Below are 15,715 nucleotides of genomic sequence, written 5' to 3'. Positions count from 1 at the left end.
AGAGCTTGCATAGCTCACTGTACTGGTTCTAAAACTTGGCATTAATGTTAATGAAAGATTCTTTGGTTCTGGTTTTTGATCTCTAATGCCTGTATTTGAGATTGGTGGTAGATCCTAACTGTATAATTTGCTCATCTCGGGGATAACATGTGGCTCTGGATTCTTCCTCTGTTGTTTTTAACAATGAAAACTTTCCTAATGGCTTTCCCCCTTTCCAACTACGCACTTCTGGCTCTGAGAGTCGTCCCTCAAATGTTGACACTAAAAATACAGAAAGAAAAAAAAAAATCCTTATAAAGAGTTATTTGGTATCAACACTCTCCGTTGCTTTGTGGTGCTTTTCATGTTTTATGTTTACCCTCATAATTGTCATACAGAGGAAATTCACTTTTCTGTATTTGTAGTTGGTATTTGTAGAGGAATTGTTGCTGCCTATGCATTTAAGAACTGAGGGGAGTCTAGTGGGTGCAAAGGCAGTGATAATTAAGAGCCTAAGTCCTTTATAATGGTACCATAATTGTTAGGGTAAACAGAATTATGTGTAAGTAATTCACATTTACCCCTACTTTATCTGTAGCATTCAGAACTTGTTACTGAAAGGAAGAACAATTTATATTGTTTAATGTTTTCCAACTTCAGCTGATACCGAGCATTTTAAAAACAAGCCTAATTTTTTCCTCCTCTCTTGCAATTTTTAGGTTCGGCATGGTGCAGGCACTGCACTGAGGGAAATACTTAAAGCGCATGGGAAAAGTGGTGGCAAAATGGGAGACAGTACTGAAGAAGAGGTAAAATTATAAGTTCTCTGGTGATAACCAGCTTATTAAAACAGAGACCAAGCAATATTTAAATGCAGCTTCTTTTGCAACCTGCAGAACTCCTCTTCCAATACTAATATTGAAATACACATATGATAGGTGTGATTTAGGAGTTGTCATGGTTCTAAAAGGTGTGATCTAATAATTGTATCTAATGACAAAATATAAATCACCTTTTGAAAAAAATTTGAACCAAGAGCCTCTATTAATAGAGTACAAACTTGGATGTCAAGAATCAGGCTTGTCATTAGAACATATTGGTATCAGTATGTTCCAAAGTTGTGACAAGACAAATTCTACAGTGTTGAAGTAGTTTGGTTAATTTAATAAAACTAACTTAGCTAAAATATGGCTTTTAGGTTATAAAGTAAGTTGTTTTTTTTTTTATATAATGCTTTTGAATAGGAAAGCTGATTTTCATCTACTTTCTTTGGATTACTAAACTAATATTTAAAAGGTGGTCCCTGTTTGTTTGTTTATTTTAAACAACTTAAATGTGCTTTAGTGTGTCAGATACGCTAAAAACTTAATGGGTGTGTCTGCGATAGGAGCTAACTTTTGAAGGTAACTTTGAAGTTAGGCACTACTTCGAAGTAGCTAGCAGAGTCTACACACATTTTCCTTTACTTCAAAGTAGGGAGCCCAACTTCAAAGTGCTTATTCCATTCCTGGGATATGGAATGGTGCCCTGCTGTGAAGTTTAACTTTGAAGTAGGGTGTGTGTAGACGCTCAGCTTTGAACTTTGTACTTTGAACTTGTACTTTGAAGTAAGAAATTTTGAAGTTATTTTTGTAGTGTAGACACAGCCAACAAAGGGCTAAATTATGCCACCATTCTACACACAGTTGCCCTACGGTCCCATTGAGCTGACTGCAAAAGGAACTGTAAGGAAGGCATAAATGCTTCACTGCAGTTACAGACCTGACTGCTTCACTTGCTCTGCAAGAGCCCATGTTGGTAATGGATGTTCAGGATTGGGGTCCACCCCTTTTGGGGTGGGAACATGTGAGAGAGACTTACAGCTCAGCAATTCTGCACCTTTACAGTGACCTAGAGAGACCTTTCCCATAGATGTTCAGGTTGAGCTGCCTTTCCCAGAACTGTGGGCCCATTACTTGAGGGGGGTGGAACTGAGACATTGCTGTATTTCTCCTCTTTGTATCTATGCAAAGATGAATTTGTACTATTGGAACTGGTTTCAGAATACTTTTTGAGTAAGGATGGAAGAACATGTACCTAAATACTTTGAAGGTACTTTAAATTGTATGGCTTTTAATTATTGTTTGAAAATTCATTTGTCCAGTGAAGATTGCAATTCATTGGCAGAACTGGGAAGCATGAAGTAAATAATAAAGTGTAGAAATAAACCTTCATAAGTTCTATGAGTATTAAAATGATTACTTTTGAGGGTTGTGGTGGGAAGGGGATAATTGGCATGGGGCTATTGGGTGAAGGTGTTTTTTGGTAATATCTCTTAGAATTTGTATCTTGTTCAGTGTCTAAATTGGGGGTAGGCAATAATTTTTGGGTGGCCACTCCAAGATTTGGTAAGTGGTCAAGGGCTGCACTTTTCTGTGGAGTGGGTGAAGGGTGTGGGATGGAAGTTGGATGCAGATGGGAGTCAGGGTGGGAGAAGAGGGTGTGGAGTTTGAGGAAAGGAAGAGTTTGGAGCAGGGGTTATGGGTGCAGAAGAGGATTCTGGCATGGGGGAGGGAGGTAGGTCTGGAGGCAGCCTCTGAGAGGGAGTTATGAACTGGGGCTGGGGGAAGGAGGATGCAGAGGGTTTGGATGGTGACCTGAAGCAGAGGATTAGGATGCAGGGTTCTGAGGTCTTGGGTGAAGGAGAGGAATCTGGTTTGGGGAAGGGATGTAGGTGGAGTGACGTGTCTGGGAGGGAGTAGAGGTGTGGGAGGAGCTAGGGTGCCAGAGGCGGGATCTGGCTGAGACACGTGTACCTGAGCATCTCCTGGCCAAGAGCACTTTCATGCTGGCTTCCCTTCCTGCTAGCGGCCCCAGACTGCTCAAAGTGGCTGATGGTTCCATGTGCCTCTGTGGGAGATCTGAAGTTTCTGGCCGATAGGAGTGGAGAGATTTTGCTGGTAGCAGGGACAGCGTGTGAAGATCTCCTTCCCCCAACAATGCAGAGAGTTGCAGGGAACAGCTGTCTGCTTTGAGCAGTGCTTAAATCTAAATAGAGATGGAGAAAACCTTAACTAGGACAGAAATTAGCAGAAGATGGTTTAGTTGCTTTCATTCAATCTCCATTCCTTGCATAAAACAATAGTTAATGGTTTATTTTAGACCATCTGAATGTACATCTGCAAATGTGTTCAGACCCACTTCTAAAAAGTTCAGTAACTGACTTGTATGTTATGGAAGGGACATTACTCAGTGTTTGCAAGTATTATGATTGATTGTCTAAAAATGAATAACATTTAGAACTATTAATACACGAGAAGTGAATATATAGTAACAAAATAGGACCTGGTAACTAAATGGGTACGTAAAATACCATTTGCTATAGCTGTTTGTCACAAATTGCCCATAACGAACACTTTGACCAGTGCAGAGAAGGAAAAGATTGTTAATATCTTCAGTGTCCTCTTACTGCCTAAGTAGTTTCTTCAGTTTAGAATTAATTGAATCTTGATTTTTGATGTTTCTGGTTGCTCTAAAAGTGAAGCAGAAATGTCCAAGTAGTTTGCTTCTTATTTGTGTTAGGATGTTATGCTTCATCCTAGTTTGGCTCTCTCCTCATTCCTGAAAAGTCGCTTTTTGATTTGATTACTTAATCCTTATACCTATCTCATAGAACTGGAAGGGACCTTCAGAGGTCATTGAGTCCAGTCCCCTGTCCTCAAGCAGGATCTATTACTACCCCTGATTTTTTTTTTTTTAAAAAACTTTTTGCCCCAGATCCCTAAATGGCCCCCTCAGGAGGGAATGGCTAGCTCTGTGGTTTGATCATTGGCCTGCTAATCCTAGGGTTGTGAGCTCAATCCTTGAGAGGGCGATTTAGGGATCTAGGGCAAATATTTTAAAAAAAAAAAAAAACCAAAAAAAAAAACCTCTCTCAGGATGGTGATGGATCCTCCTGATGTGTTGTCAAGGGACTGGACTCAATGACCTCTGAAGGTCACCTCCAGTTCTATGACACAGGTATATTTCCATAATGTACATATAGTTCACCCCCACAAAGGCCTGAGGCTGTGGTTACACTAGCAAGTTTTGCTGACAAAATTCATGGAACATCCACACGCAAAATGCCTTTTTGTAGACCATTTGTTGACAAAACTCGGCACTTTTGCTGGCAGCGTTCTTCTTCTCAGCCTTGAGGAATAACACTGAGCTTTGTGGAGGCTCTGGGGACGTTTCTGTCTGCTGTGCTTATGGGTACCTGTTTTGTTGAGAGAGCAGACAGTCAGTCTGGCCACTCTGTTGACAGAGTAGAATGCTCTTGCAGTTTGGATTTTGTGTGTGGCTGCGCTCTGCCAACAGAAGTTTTGTGATAGTGACTTCTGTTGACAGATTACAGCAGTGTAACCACAGCATGAGTGTTCAAGTGTCATATGGTTAGAGCGAAAAAGTACCAATGGAGTGAAGCCTACCATTTTCCAATATTGTTCACTGTGCCCAGGTGTAGATTTTGGAACAATGGTGGTTTCATCATGTGTCCTGTGGCTGGCCTTTTGGTCTCTGGAGGACCTGTTCTCAGCACATAGTGGTACATATGCATCCTCTTGTTGTCCTGCTGCACACCACCTGTGTAAGGTGTGAAGTCATACTTGTGACCTTGTTCTAACTCTCCTTACAGTGGATTAATTTTGCTGAAGGAGCATTAAATGATGTTCATGTTTTTTTTTCAATTGGCTTTTAATGTGGGTACAATCACAAATTTAACAACTGCAGTATAATCTTCTCCGCATGAATTTAGGTTCAAAAAAGGAATCTTGGGAATCTTTCTATGAATTAATTTAGCAAATGGTACGTAAATTCCTTTATTTTTTAACAGATGTCTCAGCAGCATCAGGAATGGTTGGAAGACTTAGTTATTCGACTCCTCTGTGTATTTGCATTAGACAGATTTGGAGACTTTGTTTCAGATGAAGTAAGTTTCAACTCTTAGACGTGCTATTCTATTTCCATGTCTATTTCCATTGCATGTAGAAATGCTTTTATCTATGTCTATCGTTGCTTATCTAGGTTGTAGCACCAGTACGTGAGACTTGTGCTCAGACTTTAGGAGTAGTATTGAAACATATGAATGACACTGGAGTTCATAAAACTGTGGATATTCTCCTGAAATTGCTCTCCCAAGATCAATGGGAAGTGAGACATGGAGGTCTTTTAGGAATAAAATATGCTTTGGCAGTTCGTCAGGTAATCGCCTTCCTTCCCCCCCACCCCCCCATTCCATGTCATTATTGCTACAAAAATTATGCTTTCAGAAAGACTTGTCAAATACAGAAAGGGGAATGAAAAGACTAGAAGGTGTTATAAAGGTGTTTGAGGCTGTCATTTGTTTTGAAGAAACACACATTTAAAATGTATGGCATATTAAATGAATCTGAAGATACCCTTTCCTGTGGTAACTCCTCTCTTCCCCAGTTGTAAAACATTATGGCTACCTCTACACGTACTACTTCTTCCGGAAGCAGCGTGGTAATGACCAGTCCAAAAGATGCTAATGAGGCATGGATGTAAATTTCCCACACCTCATTAGCATATGGGCACGTGATTCAGAGTCCGGAAGCTCTTCTAGACTCTGAATCATGTGCCCATATAAGAGATTCTGGACTCTGAATCACGTGCCCATATGCTAATGAGGTGTGGGAAATTTACATCCATGCCTCATTAGCATCTTCCGGACTGCTCATTACCATGCCGCTTCCGGAAGAAGTGGCACTTGTAGATGTTGTCTACGGTTTGGTACAACTGAAATCTGTTGATTACACATTCTAGTAGTAGAATGACAAAAGGTTCTGACTGAGGCATATTTTAAGGACAGCGTGGGAAATGGCACACTTTGCTATGATCAACACTAAATTTGACTAAAAATCACTCTATAAGAGAGTAGATTTTTCATGAGTGATAACACTTAAACAGTTCAGAATGGTTATTTCTGCTTTTGTCTGATGAACCTATAGGGTGTTGATTTGTGGGGTTTTGTTAGAGAGGGAGAGAGTGTTCTGAGTTTGTGAGAAAGTTACTCAGTTTATTGAATGCTGTTTTATTCAATTTCTGTATTAAACATGTTTTTTGGTTTTGAATTTTTTTTAGGATATGATTAATACTTTGTTGCCTAAAGTCTTGCCTGCAATAATTGAAGGTCTCCAAGACCTGGATGATGATGTCAGAGCTGTTGCTGCAGCATCTTTAGTACCAGTAGTGGAAAGCCTCGTTCATCTTCAGACACAAAAGGTTGACGTCTTATCCTCTCCATTTTGACTTGCAAGAGTTCATCTTGGATCAGAATGAGAAAACAATGTTTACAATGCAGTACATGCTTTTTTTTAATTGCTCATTTTGTTATATGGAAGATGGACTTATTTTTCTTTCTCTTTGTAAGATCACTTCTTCCTGTGTGCTTATACCTCTAGGTGCCCTTTATTCTTAATACATTATGGGATGCTCTTCTAGAACTAGATGATCTGACAGCTTCTACAAACAGCATCATGATTCTTCTTTCCTCCCTTCTAACTTATCCTCAGGTCCAGAAATGCAGGTACTTTTTTCCAGCTACTATTTAGGAGACAGCTCTAAGCATTTGTCGCTAAAGCAGTTATTTTCATATTGAAATAATCTTAATTTATATTGCGTATGGAAGACAAATAATGGTGCAAAGTATCTTTCTACTGTAAATAGACACTGGTATAAATCTGCAAACAAATTAACAGATCAAAGGCTTTTAAAGGGAAGTGCACTCTCTTTTTTTTTAGAGCACACTAATAATCTAATACCTACATTTAATCCACTTTGTCACTAGATTTAGGACCACTCTCTTAATAAGAGAAGCAATAGCCACTATTTATCCATGACCCTTAAGTATTTCTGTTGTGTTATGTGGGAGTTGTTGTTTTGCACTGAACTACTCAGGCCTGCAGACTTTGTATACACAAACCTGATGGCAATAGTGGGAGAGTTGCACACTTGCAACACGCAGCCCAATGGCTTTTGAGTTAGAGCCCTAGTGAAATGCAAATGATAGGCCCATCTTTTTCACAGAGTCACTGGGTATATCATTAATTCAAGGAAGTAGGTAAACAGAACAAAATGGACAAATCCAGGTTGGCTTTTGCTCAGTATATAGGAGAGAATTTTTAGGTGAGTTCCTCCCCCAAAATAGAATTTATTGAAATCTGCACTCAATGCTTGGGTAGACATTTAGTAAACTTGCCCTTGTCCTCTCTTTTTCCCCTTTCTTTAAATCTTTCGGCTCCAATTCGCTTGCCTATTTGATTAAATGAAATAAAATCATAAATCTCCCTGATGGTTCTGTCATTGCAAATAAAAAAAAAAAGAGAAATCAAATAAAGCACTGAGGAAAAAGTGATTAAAACGTAGTGAATTTTCTCACCTTACTAGAGCTTTCCATTCTTATTTCTTCTCTCTAATATTACAGTCACAATATTTCAGTATATTCTTAAAATGTTCTTGCCAATATTAAAATCTCAGGCAGGAAATATCAAGAATTAGAGCAGAAACTTTGTAATTCAGCCAATTGTGTGGAACGTGTATCTCCAAAGAGTTAATGTGTAATACTATTTTAATTCTCAAACACAAGGAGTTTAGGCATTAAGGATGAAACTTTTCTTCAACTGCACAACTGTGAGGAAATTCTGACTGACCTTTAAAATAAAATGTTCTTATTTATGTGTATGTGGTTGCTTGGGATGAGAAAGGGCAACATACTTTAAGTGTGAAAGAAGCCATAAAAGTGAAGCATCTAGTTACAGTGGGAACTAATTAATTTGGACAAACTTCGGAATTTTGCCAGTAACAAGTAAACTTTTTTTTAAGAAAATACAACTCAGATTTTATTTTGCCTACTGTATTTGTGCAATAACTTGATCCTGCACTTGAAATTCCTTTGGGAATATATAGTGGTACTTTTTGTATTCTTCCCTTAAGTCTCCTTTTAATTAAACATTGTAACTGGAGTCTGGCCTATAGTACATGGGGAACATCAATTGAAGCGAACCAAATTCAGCTACATGAATGAAGTAGCTATAATCAAATTACATAGATCTACTTAATGCAGTGTCTTCCCTGTGGTGTATCAACAGGAGATGCTCTCCCATTGATTCCCCTTGCACTTTTCAGTCCAGAGGAGCACCTGAGTTGAGGTACAGGCTGTCAGTAGTCTGTTTAATGGGTCTTTTCTAGACCTGCTGAATCAACCCCCACTGGCACTGGAGATATAATCTGGGTGTAAAAATGATAAACTCACTTTTGGAAAAAAAATTACTTTCTCTTACCTCTCTTTCCTTACAACGTACCAGTATCCAGCAGTCACTCACCATTTTGGTTCCACGTGTATGGCCATTCTTGCATCATACTATATCATCTGTTAGAAAAGCAGCATTGGAAACTTTATTTACGCTGTTGTCTACCCAAGACCAGGTGAGAACTAGTTATAGTACCATTTACCAATTATAATACAAAAGTGGTTGTTTACAACTCTTAGAAATCATGTGGAAAATGTTTGTAACCTGTTTCTGCTCTGGGTAGAGGTGGGTGCCGTTTCAGTAGTGAACAGCTCAAATAATACGTGTGTTAAACTAGATTGTATCTTGAAATTTTTTCTCACCTCTGATATGTCTGTCTTCAGAGTTCTTCAGCCTGGCTAACTCCGATTCTGCAGGATATGCTGAGGCATATTTTTCAGTTTTGTATTTTAGAAAGCAGCCAAGATATTCTGGACCTTATTCACAAGGTATTTATTTAGCTTATGACTGTTCTTATTCATTAGTCTGATGTTTATATACCATCATTTGAGACACACAAACTTCAGTCCACATAATTGCAGGGTGTTTTACAGCTATACATTGACTTCACTGTGACCATTATGAAACTCTTACTAGATCTTGGACATCATGTTGTTCAAATGTTTGCATGGATATCATGATGCATATTTCTATTGTATACAAATATGTATTTTTTCCCCCCAAAGGTATGGCTGGAACTGCTAAACAAAGCATCAGTGCAATATGTGGTAGCAGCAGCTTGTCCATGGATGGGAGCCTGGCTGTGCTTAATGATGCAGCCTTCTCATTTGCCTATTGATCTGAATATGTTGCTAGAAGTAAAAGCCAGAACAAAGGTAAAAAGAGATTTTTAAAACATTTTTGGAAATGAAGGAATTAAGTGATTATTAGTGTGTTGTAGCAAAACTATGACTGGCCTTTGTAGAAAGGAAAGAGTGCTGTTGTATTCACAAGACTCTGTGGGCATAACTACCATGTAAGTGGAAGTATGAATCTTCACTGCAGCCTACAGAGCAGTCCCAATACTTGTGTTATATGACCATTCAAGGAAATACATGCCCTACCTGGGCTCCTTCTACAGCAGTGCAGTTCTTCATCACTCTGATCCAAGCCAGTGTCTAAATTGCACAACTTGGCCATGTATGAGAACTTTAAAATGAAAATTTTTCCTCTTTAGCTTTGACTCTCTAATGCTATGGATGTGTCATGGCTTTTCCCCCTCTTCTTTATATAAATAATTTGTCAAGTTCAAATATAAATATAGTTAATGAAGCTTATTGTGCTGTTGAACTTAAAAAAAAAAAAGTTTTGGGGGGAGGTGCAGTAAAGCAGTTAAACATTTAAATGCCACAGTGTCTGTCTGGCAGATACTCTAAAGCTCCATGTAATAAATACTCCTTAGGCCTGGTCTAGACCTAAAATTGAGTTGATTTATCCATGTTAATCAGAGCTGTGAAAAAGAGTGTGCCCAGTGTGCTGGTTTTAAGTCAAACCCCTAGTGTAGACGTGGTTAGGTTGAGAGAGAGTCGTCTCTAACCTAGCTGTCACCTCTTGAAGAGCTAATGTTACAAGAGTTGTAAGATGATGTAAACAGCATCAACAGAAGTACCGCTCTTCATCAATTCTAGATGGTGTTTATGCTAATATGCCGCAGTGTTGTATCTGTGCTGCTGTAGTGCATGCTTATCTGTGGATGGATCAAAGTATTCACTGTTCTCTTTGTAAATCCTCTATTAGTTTTATAAGCTTGTTTTTTTTTTTCAACATGCCTTCATATCTGATCTGTGGGACCTACATGTACCATTGCTCCAACTTCTGTTTTGCAGAACTGAGTCAGCTTTCTCAGGATTATTTTACTAATGAGAAACTGTCATATGTTGTTTTTCTCTTCCAATTGTTCAGGCCTCAGATTGAAACTGTAGGTCTAGTATCATTCTTGAGATAAGCTACAGTAAAACCTGTATGATCTGGCACTCAGATAACTGGCACATTTTGTTAAATGGTACTTGGGGCAACTGCCGTGGGGCTGGCTTCCTGGCCAGGGCCAGCTGCCACATGGCAGCTGGGATTGTAGTCATAGATCCATGATTTAAGCACTTCTTAAAATCACATTCACAGTGATTTCTGAGAGATGCTGGATTCATGTAAGATCAAATATGGTATGGCTACTTCTCATCGCATAGAACAATTATAGTTTTAATATTGAATATGAATTCATATCTTTTTATCTGAAATACAGAAGACTTTGGAAAGCAAAACAGAGAAGATTTCTTATTACTTAAAAAGTTTCTTTTGTGTTTATTTTATAGGAAAAAGCAGGTGGCAAGCTGCGTCAAAGTCAAACCCAGAATAAAGAAGTGATACAGGAGTATATTGCTGGTGCAGAGAGCATTACAGAAGATCCAGCAACCAGGGACTATGTTGTAATGCGAGCCCGGGTGATGGCAGCAAAGTCAGTTTATGGAAAATATGAAAAAAGGACCAATACTTTTAGATTAAAATATTTGTAACTGAAAGCACATTTTTTAATGGTGGTTTCTGCTAAAACCTAACTTTAGCTGAGACGTTTAACTTTGTCGTTTTAAAGCATGAATGGTAGAATGAGTATAATATTGCCGTAATGCTTTTTCTTCTTTGGTCAAGGTTATTAGGAGCTCTTTGTTGCTGTATTTGTGATCCAAGCGTAAATACCGTTCCTCAAGAAATAAAGCCAGCTGAATCGCTAGCTCAGTTACTGCTTTTCCACTTGAATTCGAAATCTGCCTTGCAGAGGATTAGTGTTGCATTAGTGATCTGTGAGTGGGCTGCCTTGCAAAAGGTAGGATGCTTTTTACAGAAAAAAATGGAATACAGTTTGCTAAATTTTAATTAAACAGTTTTAGTCTGAAATGGAAGTACAACAAAAAAAACTGCATTTATACCGTTAAATGATGGAATCTGACAGGTGAAGTAATGGTACAAAAGGATTCCAAATTACTTCAAAATTGTGTAGTTTAGTGAATGCATTAACTCTTCTTGCACTGTGATTGACTCTAGCTGGGTACTTGATTCTTTCTAATATCAACATCAACATATTCTGCGCAATCTGTAGTATCTATCCTTCTGTTGTGATTTTGTGTTCTTGTTTAGCAAGTTATCTTTCATCCATGTAAAATTAGTTGTTAAAACTATTTGTGAAAACTTTTTCCATTAATACAGCACTGATTCTTAAAAGGTTGGAACCATTAGCTGTTTTCATGGTACACGACAGTTTTGTGTGCACATCTCCCACCAGCCCCTTTTTTTTCCACCCCCCTCTTTTGCCTTGAAGTTTTGCTACATTAAAAGCTTAAAATTAGAAGCTACTGAACAGAAATTAGTGTTTTGTTGTGTTCCTTGATCTTAATTGAATGAAATAGCCTGTAAGAGCATAGGAAAACCTAAACTAGTTAACTTGCTTTGTTTTAGGAATGTAAAGCTCTGGCCCTTTCGGTGCAGCCACGTTTACTTGGAGTCCTTTCTGAACACCTCTATTATGATGAAATTGCTGTTCCTTTTACCCGAATGCAGAATGAATGTAAACAACTCATTTCATCACTAGCTGATGCAAACATTGATATTGGGAACAGAGTAAACTCCAGTGTACTTACAATAGATCAAGCTAATGAACTGGTGAGTAAATCTGAATGAAGAGGTAGCCTATATCATTTTTCAATATACAATAAACTTTTTCATATCTGATATTCTAGTATCTGGAACTCTCAAATAATTGGTATTTTAATCATAAATTTTAGTTACATTTTCTATAAGTATAGTATAGTGAAAGAAAATGTAAACACAGCAAATACAGTATAAGTTTACAATGTACAATACTACTGTTGTTGGTAAATAAAGTACTTTGCATACATTTTTGTGTGTTTTCTTCATATCTAATCTTGTTTTTCTTTAGTGTTATGGATTGCTAGATATAACCTCTCTGTTATCCAGAATATTTGAATATCTGTCAACCTCTGGGGCTCCTGGATATGAAAGAGTTTTACTGTACTGTGTGATAATGGTGAAGAATTGCAGTAGTTTGTAGAAGTCCTTCTGAGACTTTGGGGAATCCTTGTGTCTGCCCCCAGTCCCAGTGCTGTCTGCCTGCTGCACAACTCAGACTGCACTAAGTTTGAGCACTTCATCACCAGTCCAGCCAATCCACACCCTGACCCCAACCTTCTGCTCTAACCTTGAGTCCCTCCCAAGCTGCTGATCCCCAGCCCTAATCCAAAACTGGAGCCCTCACATACCCCAACCTACCCTTACAAGGCAGGTGCACGTGTATGGGGTGGGGTGAAACTTTGGCCCGTTCTGGACACCACCATCAATTATACAAACCTGACTGCTGCATATTGGCGCTCTGCCAAGATCCTGGAATTCTTCTGGTATTCTAAGATGTATTTTAAATTAACATCAGTAATCAGAGCTCCTCAGCCAACTCTTTTTAGGATTCTTGGGTGCACGTTATCCAGGCCTGATGTTTTTAAAAACTATTATCTCAAGCAGAGTTTGTCTAAGCTTCCTTAGTTATAATGGACAGGAAAAAACTGCATTCTTCTCTATTATAGAATTATATCCTCTTGCTTCTTTGCAAACAACACATTTATTAAACAAATCTGTGCTGCCTCTTTACTAAATGAAAACAGTAATACGGTTTGAGCTCTGTATCACAGAGTAGGTGGAGCAGGGCCCCTACCAGATTTCCTCTTTTTACCTGTGTGTCTGGAGCAAGTTTCATGGAAATGCTGATTAGAAGACAAGGCCCATATCAAATCAAAGGTATTCGAGTGTTCAGGGAGCATTGCAATCCGTCTATCACAAAGTCAGCTGAGGAGCAACTCAACCTCCACATGACTCCACAGTCAGTTTGTTTTTCTCCCAGTATGCTGGACAGCAAAACTCTTTTTTCCTGTCTGTATCTCCATCTCTTATGCAAGCAAACAGTGTAATGTTGGACTATTTCTGGATGGGTGCAGCTCACTGTAGACCCACTCCTCCAGTCTTCTGTGCCTTGGTGCTTTGCTGGTCATCTGGGTCTTGCTGCAAATTAACTGGCAGGAGTTGGGCAGACAGTAAAGAGTACTTGGGGGAGTTGAACTTGCATGTTACTCTTCTTACCACTTATCTGTGTCCCAAATAAGACATAATGGAAGAGAGTCCTACAAGTAAACTGGAGAGAAGGGACCACAGGGTGGTCAATGGAGAGAAATGGAATGGTGAACGAAAGCAAGGAAAAAGAAAGACACTTGAGCTGTGTCTACACTTGTATTCCTCCTTCGAAAGAGACATGCAAGTGAGGCACTGACTTACATATATGGTGCCTCATTTGTGTAATCGCTTTTTTGAAAGAACTTGTTTTGAAAGAAAGAAAACAGTGTAGATGCAGTTTATTTTCAAAAGAGCCCCATCTTCAAAAGAACCCTTCGTCCAATTACGTTAGAGGAAGCAAGGTGCTTTCAAAGATGGGGTTTATTTTTGAAAGAGTCCTATCTAACCTGCTTTTTCTTTCTTTCAAAAAGAGATTTGCATTTTCTATTTCCTGTATTTGTATGCCTCGTTCAAAAGAGGAAAGCAAGTGTAGACACAGCTTAAATGAAGAGAGACTTATTTAGAGAAAAGTGTAAAATCTATTAGAGGGAGGTAAGTCAAAACCCTTTCCCATGGGGAGAGGGAAGAAATCTGTCAAACAGAAGAAAATAGAAGTTGTGTTGCTCTTTTGTTTAAAGAAAAAAAAATCGGAGAGTCATTGAAATAGTTGTTTTATACAGAACACTTCAATCAGAATATAAAATATACATCATGTCAAAATATATTATTTGAAGTGGGAATCCCAATTCATAGGTACCATCTAGTACTATTTTAAAAATTAGGGGAATAAAAAGAAAAAGACTCGAAAAAATGGGAGAGAAACCAACATTAAGCAAAGCTTCCACTGATCTTCTTGTGGACAGAATTTGACTCTGTTACAGTTGAAGTTAGTTGGTTAAAGGCACACAACTGATCACACTATTTCTTTTCTCCCCCACAAATCCCACCTCCTCTTTTAGAGGAAATCTCATTAGCATAAATTTTGTCTTTTTTTTTTTTTCTTTAGGTTACTACTGTCTTCAGTGAAGTTACATCAGCTTTTAATTTAAATCCTAAAACTTTACAGCAATTGGAGAGCAAACGACAGCAAGTCCAAATTACTGTTACAGAAACAAATCAGGAATGGCAAGTGTTACAGCTGCGAGTCCATACTTTTGCTGCATGTGCTGTTGTGAACTTGCAACAACTTCCAGAAAAACTAAATCCGGTCATAAAACCTTTAATGGAAACTGTCAAGAAAGAAGAGAATACATTGGTACAAAACTATGCAGCGTTATGTGTAGCTAAGTTACTTCAACAGTGTACATCAAGATCTCCATGCCCCAACTCAAAGATCATAAAAAATCTCTGCAACTCTCTGTGTGTGGATCCACATCTTACTCCCTTAGCAGCATGTCCTGCACAACCTCAAAGCAGTCATGAAAACAATAAAGGTATATTACTTAAGTCTGTATCAGGTTTGGAAAAAAGGCATAAATGCATCACTTGTACTTCTAGATAGTATTTTATTTAAAATTAATCAGCTGTTTTAACTTCCTGTTAGCTACTACTTTTTTCAGATATCTTTTACTGTTCCATGTACGTTTATTTTTTTTGAACAGAGCAATTTAGTGTAAGAATTTGTTTAGTTTAATTTTTAACTAAAAAACACAAAAAATTAACTCCCTTATGGGAGAATTGGAAGGTCTAATACATGGATGAGATGATGGCTTAGGGAGGAGGGGTTTAGATTCATTAGGAACTGGGGAAACATTTGCGAAAGTTGGAGCCTATACAGGAAGGATGGGCTTTCACCTAAGCCAAAGTGGAAACAGATTGCTGGTATCTTAAAACTAGCAAGGTGATAGAGCAGCTTTTAAACTAAGGGCTGGGAGAAAGCTGACAGATATGGAGGAGCACATAGATCAGACAGAGACATACCTTGGGGAGGGTCCATTAATACAGATTCTCTAGGTCCTTAAGGCACAGGAGAGGATGGGGCATGATAAGGTAAGATCAGATGAGAAACGGTCAAATGAAAGTCCCATTCAGTTACATCAGGTAATGGCAGGCAGCTAAATAGTGACAACTCCTTCAAGTGTACAGAAGCCAGAAGTCTAAATAATAAGATGGGTAAACTAGGGTGCCTTGCATTGAATGAAAATATAGAAACTTGGTGAAATAAGAAAACTAGTTATTAAAAATAAGGCTAGTTAACCACATCTGTATTACATCTTCATTTAGATGTGTGAATAACTGACACATACAGTATTTCCCACCTTAAATTTATAGGTACAATCCTTGAATCTCTACAGATAGAGTTT

The 15,715-nt window shown here is 38.4% G+C and overlaps 1 protein-coding gene across 1 annotated transcript in view; it reads left to right on the top strand.

The window, feature by feature from the left end:
* Positions 1–15,715, top strand: part of BTAF1 (B-TFIID TATA-box binding protein associated factor 1) — a 104,141-nt gene that overhangs the window by 34,844 nt on the left and 53,582 nt on the right. The window contains exons 9-20 of the mRNA XM_075000416.1: positions 699–788; positions 4,832–4,927; positions 5,023–5,199; positions 6,100–6,240; positions 6,420–6,544; positions 8,322–8,442; positions 8,651–8,755; positions 8,993–9,142; positions 10,616–10,758; positions 10,950–11,124; positions 11,754–11,957; positions 14,419–14,845. Of these exons, the coding sequence (XP_074856517.1) occupies positions 699–788; positions 4,832–4,927; positions 5,023–5,199; positions 6,100–6,240; positions 6,420–6,544; positions 8,322–8,442; positions 8,651–8,755; positions 8,993–9,142; positions 10,616–10,758; positions 10,950–11,124; positions 11,754–11,957; positions 14,419–14,845 (1,954 nt within the window). The remainder of the gene's footprint in view (positions 1–698; positions 789–4,831; positions 4,928–5,022; positions 5,200–6,099; positions 6,241–6,419; positions 6,545–8,321; positions 8,443–8,650; positions 8,756–8,992; positions 9,143–10,615; positions 10,759–10,949; positions 11,125–11,753; positions 11,958–14,418; positions 14,846–15,715) is intronic.

The sequence above is a fragment of the Carettochelys insculpta genome, chromosome 7 (genome assembly GCF_033958435.1).
Source record: "Carettochelys insculpta isolate YL-2023 chromosome 7, ASM3395843v1, whole genome shotgun sequence".
In the NCBI taxonomy this organism is placed as follows: domain Eukaryota; kingdom Metazoa; phylum Chordata; order Testudines; family Carettochelyidae; genus Carettochelys; species Carettochelys insculpta.
The sequence above is the reverse complement of the archived record's forward strand: the minus strand, read 5'-3'. Positions and strand labels throughout refer to the sequence as shown.